The sequence below is a fragment of the Polypterus senegalus genome, chromosome 8 (assembly GCF_016835505.1).
Source record: "Polypterus senegalus isolate Bchr_013 chromosome 8, ASM1683550v1, whole genome shotgun sequence".
NCBI lineage: Eukaryota > Metazoa > Chordata > Cladistia > Polypteriformes > Polypteridae > Polypterus > Polypterus senegalus.
This window is the reverse complement of record NC_053161.1, coordinates 122,974,441-122,989,782: the sequence shown is the minus strand read 5'-3', so window position 1 is coordinate 122,989,782 and position 15,342 is coordinate 122,974,441. Positions and strand designations below refer to the sequence as shown.

The following is a 15,342-nucleotide window of genomic DNA, read 5'->3' as shown; positions in this document are numbered from 1 at the left end:
AATATAGCTGTCATTTTTTATGTTTGAAATATATAAATGCACATTTTGTGACCACGTACTCACAGTCCCATATGCAAGGGAGTTTGTCATTCTGAAATATTTTTATGTTATCTAGGTTGTTATACGATAGAATATCTGGGGCAATTTTTATTCACATATTCCAAAAGAGGGATTATTTCTTACTTAAGGCAATTATCAGCAGAAACCCATAAAATCAGACGGTATATTTATAGCCTACCTTGAAAATGAACTGCTCATTAAAGCTGGGATTAAGGGTTTTTCTGTGGACTTTTGTCTCAAATTTTTTCTTCTTATCAGGAAGCAGATAGACTTTCACATAAGGATCAGACGTTCCTCCCATATCCAAGGCCGGCAGTTCTGCAGCTTGAATAATCCCCACAATAAGCTGCACGAGAAAGAAATAAAGAAGCTTTCAGTAGACAGTTGCTGGCAGCAGAAATTGAAGAATCACTTTACTCTGATAAAGGCCACACTGTATAAGAATGCTCAACAGCGATCACAAAAACTCAATAAACGAAAAATGGGATGGCAAAACTAAATTAGAATTGTTTCCTCCAAGGCACAGGTAAAGCTCTCAAGAGCACTTTAATGTCACATCAGAATTTGGATCTTTCTTTTTTATTGACCCATTGTTTTATGTTCAAACTAGTTTCTCAACTCTTAAAACATACATTATGCATATACATAAATTATATATATATACAATATGTATTTGTGTGTGTATATGTAAAATGCATGTATAATTAGTAACACACATACAGTATGTTCTGTATATTGACTATATATGTATATATATTTTGTAGTTGTATAACAACAATATTTCTTATTTGATGGACGTGTAAATGCTATTCATTTAACATCATTGTTTTAATATAACTCCTCTAGCACAGGTGGTAACAATTCACAATCTATTCCCAACAACAACATGTGCATGGCAGGTAGCCAGCCATGGAAGGCCTGCACGTTCATTGCTGGGCACGCACACATTATCACTCAATGGCTCACACTTCACCAGTTTATAGTTTTTATTAAACATAACAGGATGTATTTAAATTGTGGGAGGAAACAAAAAAGAGAAACTCCATAGAAAAGACACTGCAGCTGGGATCCAAGATCCTGAAGATGACAATGGTATTAGCCAAACCAAGAGTCATTTAAGATGCTCAGCATGTAGTTGAAACGCATGCATTACTGGCAACCTTAGTCCAACCCAGAAGTGATGAAATGAAGCAGAAAACCGTTCTCAATAATAGTAATTGAAGACAAGTCATTATTTTATATAGCTCCATTAAGAGTGTGCTTTACAAAACAAAGAGAATTATAACAAAATATTCACGCATCGCGTCTAAAAACTAAACACGGGCAGAAAGCCATTGTTACAGCCGATTCGTATCAGATATTGCTTCTGATCTGTCCATCTTGGTAAATTGGTGGTGCCAACCATGACACTATTCCAAGATGGAGGAGTGGGCAAAATCAAACCAGGAATTACATTTTGTCTTTGATGTTTGCTTGTGATTTTCGGATTTTGCCTTATGCCCAATATTTGTGTGTTTGCTACTAAACCTGATTTTTAATTGACATTACATAAACATATTGTTCCTTTTACCATGTCACCTAGTTTCTAAAACTTTTCTTTATCTATTATTTTACCCTAAAAGCACATGAAAATCTGCCTTTTCAAACCAGCTTATATGACCAGATGAACTTAGAGGGAGAATATCTCACTGCCTGCTGAGTAAGGTTCCAGGCAATCAGTGAAGCGAATATACTTTAAAAGTGGCAAAGGTGGACAGCAGATTTTGACCATTCTATGCCTACTGTATATTGTAAATTAATGTTATGCAGGCTGTTTCAATTTTTGCATTAAGCAAGAAATAAAACAGTAGTACCCTGTATTCAATAACTCATTTTAGACATCAGTTATGTAAAGAAGGTTGAAGTGTGGTTGAATCAAAATTAATGTGTAATTTATACATCAATAAAAAAATGAATTGGGAAAACAATATCGATGGGACGCAGTTCTCTGCCCCCTGGACATTCCCACATTTATTGGCAGCGAATTAGTATTGCTTTAAGATTTTTTAATTTATTATGATTGGACAATCGTCAATATACTATAGGGTGATCCAGATTTAATTATGCAATTTTCATTATGCTATAACTTATTAAGTTTATTACATAGAAAATCACCCGAAAAATCCCGGACCATCGAGAAGTGTGCAAATTGATGACATGAAGAATCATGTTTGCGCCTAACTGGAATCGTCCACACATAAATCAAAGTCATCCAGACGATCTGGATTCGCATAATTAGATCTGGACCACCCAGTTCACATCAATGGTTCACAGTTCACACCTGCCATTAACGTAAATAAAAATAAGTGAGCACGACTTTAGGGAGATGGCAACTTTAAGTGGAACTTCAGAAATAAAAGAAAATTTTGCTATTTCTTTAAGGAAAAACCCGTTCATAAATTGTTCACTTGGAGATGAAAAGGAGATAAAGGAGCTTGAGCCTGACTTAAGAATTCAACAACAGGCAAATGATCGAGGATGGTGGTACGAGACCTAAAACATTTTTCTAAAAAATGCAAGAGGCATGAAAGTAGTTGCAGTGGTGCACCATGAGAGCTACCCAAGTATGCCATGGAATAAACAGTATAACACACTGAAACTCGGAGGGACAGGCTTCGCATTTGGTCGTGGCCTATCTAAGGAAGACAGGTCTACCTGGAGAAGCTGGCATAAAAGCAGCTCCATGATCACCATGCGCCCTGGTGGATAGTGGGCGTACAAGTTGTCAGTGAGGTAGAAAGGGGCAGGCAAAGGGGTGAAACAGCTTCGAGATGCCACCAAAGTGCTCAATAAGTATGCCCTTTGGACAGTTGAACACATGTATGAGATAGAATGTGTTTGTGGTTAATAAATTAGTGGTGTGACTTGGGAAGATTCTGGTTACAAAATGTGTGCCACTACAGAAAAAAGGCTGGGAAACACTGATCTAGACAATAACATGAGGCTACTTTTTGGTAGGCATAGTGAAATAACTCAATAAGAAAGTAATTGAAAAATTTTCAGGCTTGAAAGAAAGGAGGGCAAAATTTATGCTCAAGGAAATACAGGCACCCTGATTGTAAATGCAGAATAATATTTAGGTCGGGCTTGTCCTGTGAGTGTGGCACAAGACAGGTTGGGGGGCAAGTTATGTTTTAAGATGGGGTCTGTGGATCTTACAATGTTAATCTGTGCCCAGGTGAGGTAAGCCTGGCAAACCTTCATAGGACTGGGCAGGCTGGCAGCAAGTATAGAATAAAATTAGGGTGGGAATGACTCTCTGGGTGTGGTAAATGATAAACTGTGATGCAAGACTTGAGAAAAATCAGAGGGCTAGTGATGTGGATCTATGGAATACAGTGGAAATGACCAAGGACTGGGCACTCTGTTAGCAGAAGCAGAATAAGATTTCAGCTGGACTTATGCTATGGATGTGTTATAGGACAGACGGAAATGCACGTTATTGGAAGATTACGGAGGTGTTGCTGTGGACAGTATGGTGTGTGTTTTGACAGGATAGGGAACTATATAAATAAAACGTATTATTATTATTAGTATTATTATTATTATTACCTGGGCAATGTGGCAGAGATTTGGGCAATTTAGAGAAAGGAGTAGTATAAAATTTGGGTGTCAGGCGCACCTGTTCCTTTCCTCAACTAAAGGACAAGTTATGGGAATAATAAGGGGACTGTGGATATCACTGGCTGAAATTTTGGAGCACAGTAGAAATGGGAAATTTGGCACTAGGCTGGGCAGCATGGTGGAAAAGGTATAATATATTTTAGTCTGGATTTGTCCTATGGGTCTGGTACTGGACAGGCCAAGATGTGCATTGGCACTATGATGAGGACCACGAAAGCATGTGGTATGAATAGATAGATAGATAGATAGATAGATAGATAGATAGATAGATAGATAGATATGAAAGGCAATATAATAGATAAGTGCTGCTTCAGTTTGTCCCCCCAAATACTGCACCCCAACCCATTTTTTTCTCACCAGCAGCCACTGCTAAATACATACACAAAACAGTACATTATTTTTGATTCAACTGATATTGTAAAATAGCTTTCCCAAACATGTTCAGAACTTCTAAATGATTTCACATTGTCATATGTGACAGCATAGTGTGATTTCAGCAAGGATTTAGGTGTAACACATCCACTTATGTATTTTCTTTTCCTGCTATAGGTCTCAAGAGAAGGTCCAGGTTGACAAGCTGCCTCTTATCTCCACCTCTAACCCCACCTATTCTGGACCCCAGGACAACAAGGAGCGGGTATTCATTTTGGGATCAAGTGCAGAAGGAGAAGCTTAATCAAAACTGTAAGTGTCTATTTCAGGCTTCCATTAATGGAACATCTTACAGCCTCTGAAATATGGCTATCAAATCTTTGTCAGATCTTGCTGTTTTTGTTTACATTCATTAAACATTAATGTATTGTACAGGAGAGCTAGTTAAATGCATAGGCAATGAAATAGTTGGGTTGATAGGATGGGGAAAAGTTAAGACGACATTATCTAAGCCTTTTGACAGCCATCCTGAATATTTAAGACCCTATTTATGTATCCTTAAACTTCCTGTGGAAAAAAAATATTTTCTTTATTTTAACAAGTTTTAAAGGAATTAAAATTAAGGACACATGTATATCCCTAGTATGCGATATTAGCATACTGCAAACAATGATATGTGCTTTTTGGATTCACAAGGCTCAAAGCAGACCTTCGGGAATTCTGATGGAGTAAACAGAACAGATGGTGGCCACCAGCTCAGAAGAAAACACCATATGCAGAGGACAATTTAATGCGAATTCTGAACTGAATCAAAAATTAAAAATTGACACTGAGGTGTAATACCGTCAGATATTATTAAAAGGTTGTACCATATGTATACAAACACTTCTGAAGCAAATTGTAGACCTGTATCGAGTCCACAGACCATAAAACTTATATTTACTTATTGTCAATTACAACAAAATTCTTTCTTGCAGATGCTATCAGTAAATCAAGCAAACACATAATAGCTATAACAGCTTGCAAACCCACATTTCACAACAACAGTGCAATATAGATTACTCAGTACTGTAATAAATAAAATGTTTGTGACTCAGCAGCCCTACCACGCTGAGGTTGATATTAGTATCAGGTAAGACAAAAGATCAGGACACGAGCGATGACAGTTATTATCTTTGTTTGTCTGACATCATCTAACCAGGAAGTTTAAAAGCACCAGCTGTCTTTATCAATTCAGATCACTGTGGCATTTCTGGGGTTCAGACCAGAGTTATCTATGACTAAAATCAGTTGAAAAAGTAACACTGATGTTGGAGGAAAAGAAGGAGGCCAAACTCAAGTTAAAGGTGGGATGATTGATATATGAAAACTAGCTGTGAAAATTTCCTAAAACAATGGGCCTCATTTGTGGTGCCGTCAGTTAATTGGATGTATCAGAAGGGGTATGAACAAGGGGTGGTGGTCAATTTGTTTTCAGTCCTATTTTTTGTAAAAATTGATCTATTTGTATGGAATGATTACAATGAAATTAATAAAATAAAAAAAGAAGTACTATTTCCAGTACCTAACTGAGTACTTTTCTGTATCCAACATGTGTTGTTTTTGCTTTAATAGAGGCTGATATTATTATCACTCAAGTTCCTTACTCTTGAATATACTGTACTACATACAACTGGCCGTGAGTAAAATATTTCTGTCATAGATCAATTTCTTCTTTTCCTACTGACCAGCGTTTGCTTTTGTTGATGATCATTGAAAAGCACAGTTTTACATTAAACTGTATTTTTTTTAAATTCAAACAGATAATTAGTAGAAATAATGGGAATTTGGGGTACAAAGGTACAGTAATTTCACCCTATAGCACATCCTGTAAAAATGCTAGGTTCAATCAGATTTGAATGTAATGATTCGATGTATAACCTTGTAAAGTTTTGAAAGATTAGATCAAAAGCAATATATCACTGAATCGTGGTTTACTTTAACTTATTATTACAAACAGCATTGATGTTTACAGACTGCACATTTACTTGGTGCATGCAGTGAATTGAATGTTTTAAGCACTGTACAGAAAAGAATAGGTGACGAGAGATAATATGGTGCACTGTGAACAATGTTCGCCTCCTCTTTGCTTTGTCCGTAGGGGACCCCTTTACTGAGTTGCATTTAAACTAATTAAGGCATGCCAACTCTCATGGCCTATCCTGCCCTGTATTGCACCCTCGGCTTGAAGTGGACTGGTATGTTGTACTGGTACTTCTCTCTTCCTGTTTTGTGAACCTGAGAGTAACGGCCCATAAGAACATAAGAAATTTTACAAATGAGAGGAGATAATTTAGTCCATGAAGTTTGTTTGTTTAGCTAATAGCTAAGCTCTCCTGATATCTCATCCAGATTCTTCTTATAGGTTGGCATGGTTTCTGCTTCAACTGCATGACTCAGTAGTTTGTTCCCGAGTCCCCTCACTTTTTGCTTAAAGAAGTGCTTCTTGGCCTCAGTTTTAAATGCACTTCGCCTTAATTTCCTCAAGCATGTGATTCATACTTAAGCTGAATGTTGCTGGGTCAGTTTTATCAATGCCTTTGAGGATTTTAAATACCTGGAGTAGATCCCCTGCTCAAGACTAAAGAGGTTTACTTCTTGGAGTCTGTTGAGTAGGACACATCCTTAAGTACTGGGTTGCACTTGGTTGCTCTCATCTGCAAAGCTTCAAGTACTGCTCAAGTTTCTTGTAGTGTGGTGACCAGAATTGAACACAATACTCCAGATGCTGTCTCACTAGTGCATTATATAGTTTGAGCATAACATCCTTTCACTTAAATTAATCAGTTTTTATGATATAACATTTTATTTGCCTTTTTAATTTTTTTCTTTGCATTGTTTAGTTGATGAACATGTTGTGTCAACAAATACCTCTAAATCCATTTAAGAGGTTGCTTCCTGTATGACAGTGTCCCCCATCTTGTACCTATAATTGATGTTCCTTTTGCCCACGTGTAGCACTTTGCACTTATCTACACTAAACTGAATTTTCCAAGAGTTCACCCAATTCTGAAGGTTGTCAAGATCATTTTGAATTGTTTTTCTGCCTCCTTAGTGTCAGCCATTTCTCCAATTTTAGTGTCATCTGTGAGCTTCACAAGTTTATTAACTATGCCAACTATATCAATTCCATTAATGTAAATCAGAAAAAGTAATGGGCTAAGGACAGACTCCTGAGGGACTCCACTGAAGACCTCACTCCATGTGATACATTCTCCTTATATTTGTACTCTTTGTCTCCTGTCAGTCAACTAACTAAAGATCCAGTTTTGTAGGTAACCTTTGATGCCTACAGCTTCTATCTTCAGAATTAAATGGATCAAAGCCTTTTTAAGTCTAGGTAAATTACGTTGTATGCTTTGTTTTTGTCAACTTCTCTGGTTACTTCTTCAAAAAAAATCTAAAAGATTGCTTTGGCAGGACCTTCCTATCATAAACCATGCTGGCTAGTGTTTAGATTATTGTTTTTGTTTAGGTCTGACCTTCAAGGGGTTATCATAGTTCTCTGCAATATTGCCTGTATTTCACCACCAAGGGTTGCCTATCCCCCACTCCCATATTTGAAGTATATGCTCTGTATATAAACAAGTATGACGACTCCCTTCCAACCTTGTACTTAGTTTTTCTATTCTAGGGGTGTTTTCTACCCCTAAACATTGATATATCAAAATGTCTTTTCGTAGAGGATAACTAATGTGATATATATACCATCCCGCCAAATTTAAACTAAATGAGAAAGAGTGTTTTGTTCATGAGAGTGTGAGTCAGTAAACATATTGTATATACACAATAATAGAATCAAGTTTGTTTGTGTAAAGTGGCCACTTACACTATAAAGATTATGTCTCTTTAACCAATTTGACTTTTGAAGAGTGTGAATTTAATCACTTTCGCAATATAATTATGTCTTTTGTCTCCACTTTCAAATTAGTGTCCATGATGGGACTATCTAAGCTCAACTCTTCTAAGTACTGTAAAATAATAAAACTAATCATAAGTCCTATTATCTATTTTATAGGGCACCTTTTTACAAATTAACACAATCACAAGTAAAAAGGTATAGCAGTACTGTGTACATATCCCTTCTTTTAACAACTGTACTAGCAGAGCCAAGTGACTAGCTCAAGATCACACAGTGAGTGACAGGGTTAGGCTAAGTCAGTAACTGTGGTTCAGAGTCTTAGTCAGTAGATCACACTGATTGTCTTATAATGACAAACACAACGATAACAAGAGACATTGGACCAAATATTATAACTTCACTTAGTCTGAAACAAGCTCATGAAATGTCTGGGATGAACAGGTCAGGTCAGCTATCATAGAACACAGTTACCATATTCTACATGTATAATATAATCTTAGCTGGTCTAATGATTTGCTGGGACTCTAAATTCTTCTCCTCTCCATTTGTGAAAGTTTCCATGTGCAATCCAACACCTTTTCCATTTGTGAATTTTTCACCCTCGTTTCTGATATAATTTCCTCCACTTTCATTGTTGGGCTCTACCAATATGGCTTGTCTGGGGCCTCCTGTGGATTGGTTATTGTAGCCAAAAACCAGAAGTGCAGAAATACTTGACATTTTTGGACTGTAATGTACTGTCTATAGAGACTAGTCTTTTGATGTGTGCAGCAAGCTGTTGGAAATGTTCTATCAATCCATAGTAGTCAGTGTGATGTTCTATGCAGCCGTCTCCAAGATAAACAACCTGACTGCAAAAGAAGCACAATGCCTGAACAAACTTGTCAGGAAAGCCTGCTCGCTCACAGGGCAAACCCTGGACATACTGGAAGCTGAGGGGAAAAGAGGATTGTGGCAGAATTGGAGGATGCCCTCTTGGAACAATTATAGCTACATGGTCATTCCACCATGGTATGCTAAGAAGCACCTCTGAGGTTTTTTTCTGCATATTGCTATCAGGCAATTCAATGCTTCCATCCGGGGTAATCCTTAAGTTTATTTTTATTTACATATTTATTGATTGATTAGGTTTCTGTTGCTGTATGCATTTGAATTTTCCCTTGAAGTTATTAAAATCAATGAATCAATCAATCAATCAGTCTTTTGGAATTGGGTTTTACTGGCATTGCATACCTTTTGTGCTACTCAGAGTTTCACACTGCAACAGAGCTTTTTGTGAAATAAAACTTTCATTTTTTAAAGATCCTACATTTACCATTATTACTTGCCAGGGTTTGACAATGATATCCCCCTCTATTGGGCATTTTTGAAAGTGTGTTTTGGCACTCCTAGGGCTTAGATGCCCCTCTTAGTTCACAGACCACTGAACTTGGAATTAAGAAGTGGTTGAGAATAATCTGTCAACTAGTGAGAGGAAGGATGGCCAGAGAGGACAGGAGAAAGGGACAATGGTCAATAAAGGAGAAAAATAGGCATATGCACTCTTAGGTAAGTATACCAACCATGCAAAATAGGGTTGATCACTTTTAGTAAAGTCCGGAAATCTTAGGTTTTATTTTCACTTTATTTTAGTTAGTAAACCCCCTTTCTGCATTTACTTTTAGCTCATGGGTTGTCAGATAATCATATGAGCCTTTGGGACGTGAGAGGAATACTGGAAAACACAGAGAAAAACTCAAACTCATAGTCATGAGGACAGTGACAGTTTAAATATATAGTTAGTTTTAAAAAAAACACCATTTTTGAGGAGTGACTTTGGAAAAAAAACTTGTTTCCATTTTAAGCTCTGCATAGCACATCTGAGGTATTGTGCGCCAGAGAGCTGCATGATGAAAAAGCGCGGCTCTTGTCACATTTACAGCTAAATGATAATTAACTCTCCCATTTATAGCTCTCAACACATATGCCTTACTATTAGTTTGCTACATCACCCAATCAAAATGAATCAACTAGCACAGCCTAGAAATTAAAAATGTAGTGTGATGCAGTGGACTATAAATTGCACCATGAACAGCTATGATGGCAGAATGAGGATAAAGGGAAAAAAATCAGCAACTAATTTCAATGTGGCCAAATATATTGAAAAACATAATGTGTCATTTTGTATATGATAAAATTCTAACTGATGAAAAGAAAAATGATTTCCAATTATGCACTGTGCTTGAAACTGCTTCTCGAGAAATTCTTAATGTATTTCCTAAAGTATAAGGTTTAATCTCCCTTTAGTCTGATATATGCATATACGCACTCTTTTATATCCTGCTGGGTGTTTTTCTAGTTTTTAAAGTAGGATTCATGTTAGAACTCAACCGTAGTGTCGCTAGTAAATAAAGGATGTCCGGGTTGCGGTCACGCATGCTGTTTATTAATCTTTAGCTAGGGTGGGTGTCATATGACAAGACAGGCTGACTGAGAAAAGTCTAATGCCAAGGGTTTAACCAAATGACTTTTCAGGCCATTTTTACTTTACAGCCTACCTTCCATGTTATGTCAGAGGCATTCATAGTATTGCTCACAGACTGATAAAACTACTTTAGCAGTGTTTGTGCTGTGCAAACAACCCTGAAATTACAGTGGAATCAGAATGGCATTGCAATTCAAAAGCCTCATTCAGAATGTTTTTTCTGGAATGAAAGATGATCTGGGCAACTGAAAGTAATTTGAGTTTTTACAACAAAAAAAGACCTGTGTTTGGATGATCAGAAGGTAAAGTTTTGACATTATTAATACAAGAGGGTGAATGAAGTATAAGACTATTATGTTTTTTAGCAGAAGGGAATTCTATCTCTACCCAAAAGATTATGGATTTGCGTATTGTAATGACACAATTTCCTTTTGCTATCAATAAAGTATATATGTATCTATCTACACTACACTACACTCAATCTACAGACATGGACAAATTTGTTGGTACCCTTCAATGAAAAACAAAGAACCCACAATTGTCTTTGAAATAACTTGAAACTGACTGAAGTAATTGGCATATATCATTGTTTATTCCATATTTATATTTAACAAAAATCTGACTTTGATTTAGAGTTTTGAATTCAGCAAAATATTTCAAATAATAACACAAATGAAAATGGAATGGACAAAAATGATGGGTCTAGGCCATTTTAGAATGTCTTTGTAGAATAAGCAATACTTTATCTCTTTTCAAACCTGCTTTGCGTTACACAACAACATATCTATCTATCTATCTATCTATCTATCTATCTATCTATCTATCTATCTATCTATCTATCTATCTATCTATCATCTACAAACAAACCAACATTAGTGTTCCATTTCAGTTATAATGAACAGCTGTATAGCAGTCTTAGTCCAGATGCTAGGAATTGCCCTTCTTTGTCCTTAAACACATGATGCAGTACAAGAGTTACACCAATGTAGCGTCTCCCCATATCTGAGAGCTGATACAGGAGACCTCATTTCTCTAACACAAAGTATATCTTTTTACATTGGAAAAATAAAAAATACTAAGGATAGAAAAGAAAAACAAAACAAAACAAGATATAACCTCAACACAAGAGAAATAAAAGAAACAAGGACATAAGCATATAAATTCAATCTAACTATTTTTAACATAATACAACAATCAATAATGTAAGAGGGTTAATTCCAGACTTGGCATACTTATTCTGAAAAAATATTAAAGAATTCTTGTCATGTTTTAAAACAATTTGGACATACCCTGTTAAAGGATATATCCTTGATTTATTGTAATTTGAGATACAGGGGGTCCTTGGGTTACAACGTCTTGACATACAATGTTTCGAGTTTACAATGCTCACTCCCATAAAAACTTAAACAAATTGAGACGTGAGAAGGAATAAAGGTAAAGGATTTTTTTTACACTAATTTTTTCTGTCACTACAGTACAGTTTACAGTACGGTATATTTATATCCTTTTCCTTTTTCTGCGGCTTAGTTGTGTTTTTATGTTCTAGATTATGATTTTGCAAATGTGTTAGGATAGGTAAGTGACTTAGGCTTGGGTGTGTTTCGACTTACACCAAAATTTGGGTTACATTACTGTTGTAGGAATGGAACTGTGTCATAACCTGAGGACCCCCTGTACTATAAAAGTAGAATGTTGCATGCCCACTGAGTTATGGAAGGTGGGTTGGGATCCTTTGAGTTGAATGCGTGCTGTAAGTGTGGCATACTGTACTTGTAGGCTATTATAATAGATTTATTCTTGTGTAGTTAATGCTATGCACGAGTACATCAAGCATTGCCATTAACAGATTAGGAGTGACTGTGACACCAAGTCTATTTGATAACTACACTCCCAAAACATACAGCCTAAAGAAGCTTGTTCTAGATGACATCACTTTCAAGTTGGATCTTGCCCTGGATTCTTTTTATACCATTTTAATCGAGCTACATGTGATCAATGCAAAATGTTTTGTTGAATTATGGAATTCTTGCTGCATATAGACCTAGAGTGGATGTCTAGTACGGATGGCTGAGTTCCACTCCTTTTCTAGGATGCTAATTGAAAGAAGCCTCCTCCACTGCTTCTTAGGATAGATTCCTTTAAATATTTTTATATATTTCTGAAATGCTGTTTGTGTCCTCATCAAGAATAATTGCCTCTGGGATAGACATAGGCATAAGGTGTACAAAATTGGTTAGTCTATCTTTTAAACATTCAATTAGACATTTTCGTTTTGGACCTTTGAATTTGTGGTCTCAACTCAAACCTTGTTACCAGATTGCTTGACATGACATCCTGTCAGATTTAACAAAATCTTGTTGTCCAGTAAAGTAAATTCACCTTTAACCAATTAATTAATAATTTTAAATAAAACTTCACTTTAACAGCTACACTAATCTAAAAAAGAAAAAGTTGCATTTCTGAGTTAAGAATCTCTAAAGAAACAGTTATCACACTAAGAGAGGCTGCTGAAAGCCTGCTAACATTTACAGCAGTAAGCTCAGAATATACCTCCTGATCACCATGTAGGCTTTTTAAACAGATGGAAGTAGAACTAGGCTAAATCTAAAAAACAGGGAGTGTTAAGTGAGTTATTTCCTTAGAAAATGTAAATTCATCAATTAGTCAAGCATACATAGTGAATCTGGGAACTCATTAATGGCTTTCAAGTGTCAAACTGAAAAAAAACCACCACATAAATCTAAAGAGATGGTACAGGTACTCAGTGTAGAAAAGAGACCCAGAACATTTGCCCTCAGAGAGGAAATCCTTACAAAAGTGCACAACTATTAAAATTACTATTCATTTTAAATATCTAGTTTCAGGCCTGAGGACATTTTTCTTTAGACAACATCTAGTAGCTTTGCATTAGCAGTCCATTGCCAATACTGTGGCCCAGAGGTTATTGAAGGCCTGGGAATGACAGTAAACCTATAAATCAGTGGTTCTCAACCTTTATGACCTCAGGAACCATTTTTACCTTTTTATGTTCATTGATGACCTACTGGTAGGATTAAATGTGGGGATCCCCGCAGGCCCGCCACCGGGGGGGACAAACAGGACTCTGGTCCGGGGACCTAATGGAAGGGGGTCCCTTCACGTTTGATTTTTTTTATGCTGATGTTGTGCATGATGTTTGGACAATTATTCAAGTTACATGTAATAGAAAAGTAAAATCATTTAGCTTACAACAATACAAGTGGGTGTTTTAATAGTCGCACACTCCACACAAATAGATACCGTGCTTGTGTCGTGTGAAGCACGCTTGTCAAAGGGGGCCGGCAGCGGCACGTTTCTCAAAGACAAAGGGGAGCCGATGCTAACGTCCTTGAGCTTGACGTTGAGTAGTATGTTTGTTGTACAGGGTACGTGGATAATGGATTGATTTCGCCACTGTAATTGAATACTTCCGTTTCACACACACAGGCGCTGTTCTGTCTCAGACAACAGGGATATTGTTGTGCACTATCGTGGATGTTGACGTGTATGGTGTAGCAGAAGTCTGTCTCCGTAGTTTGATAATTCATTCGCTTGGGTGTTTATTGTTGCTTTTAAAGCAGTGATGAGTGTGCATTGGTTTTGTGTGCATCACTAAAGATTCTGGATCACCTGGATTTTTTGAAAACTTTGAAGTTTGATACAGCAAGTTAGCATACTGATTGTACACCATGTAGATAACCCTAACCATTAGTATATATTAAAATGTTCACATGTTACTCCTATTCATTGCATTAGTATAATTTTACCGTTACACGTTAGATAATACATAGGCCTATCTCATTAATGTATTGTTTCAATTCCGCTACGAGCTTCCGTTAGCACTGGCTTTCCTTCTCGCAGTCAAACTTTGATGCAGCATTGTCGCTGTCGGATAAACAACATTTCGATCATTTTGTATACGTATTTGAAGGTTTTGGCATGTGGGGACCCGGGGGAAGGCAGAGGAGCCCACACGTACCCAGTTGTCTGGGGCCCAAATATTTCTGGCGGCGGGCCTGTTCCCCCTTGGTGAAACAAATGCCATTAGAAGAACAGCAGGAGGAGGTCCCCCTTGGTGAAATTAGTGTGATTAGAAATCAGTGTAAAACATAGTACAGCAATGTCAGTCCCTTCGGTGGAAAATAGGGTGTACTACACCATAAGCAAGTCAGATTAAATGATTTTTCTTTTCTCTTGTGCTTCCCGCCGGCAACTAGAAACCCCAAACATGGCCACTCTCAACCCACCAATGACAATCGGCAATACAAATGTGGGTTGTAACGCAGTAGTTAAGATAGAATGCTATAAATGACTTTACCCATAGATAGACTGAACTTTATTTGTTCCATGGGGGTAATGTGTTTTTTTTCAGAAGTTCAATAAATACATAATATTATAGTATGAAAAACAATGAACCTCTTTTAATTATACATAAGAATAACTAAAAGGAAGGCAAACAAAAAAGAAAGAAAACTTCTGACTTGGCATTCACAGTCACAGTGAAGCATTATCGAGGCTTATTGATGTTGGTGTTAAGAGGCCCCATTGAATAATTTGTTGGGTGAAAGTACTCAGTGTTAGTGTGTCAGAGAGAAGATGTGCAGGTTTGTTCATAATGGCACTCAGTTTTGTTTTCATTCTCTCCTTCTCTACTACGTTCAGTGGGTTGATTGTGTAAATAGCTTCCACTAAAAAGTGTGTTGTGAGTTCAGAGTTACATAGCAGAGATCAATCACTTTACAGCAGGAAAGAGGATTCAAGTAGAGTGTAAGTGACACTCTTTGCAAAAATTACTTAGGATGAGAAAGCAAGCCAGCTATTCCCTCAAAAGACCAGGATCCTGGCAAATATAAACTCAAGGGCA

General features: G+C 36.9%; 1 protein-coding gene across 9 annotated transcripts in view; it reads right to left on the bottom strand.

Annotated features, from left to right (window-relative positions):
• syt1a (synaptotagmin Ia) overlaps positions 1-15,342 on the bottom strand; it is a 1,201,488-nt gene that overhangs the window by 130,778 nt on the left and 1,055,368 nt on the right. For all 9 annotated transcript variants that reach the window (XM_039761735.1, XM_039761726.1, XM_039761732.1 and 6 more), the window contains one exon: positions 239-406. In XM_039761735.1, coding sequence (XP_039617669.1) covers positions 239-406 — 168 coding nt within the window. The remainder of the gene's footprint in view (positions 1-238; positions 407-15,342) is intronic.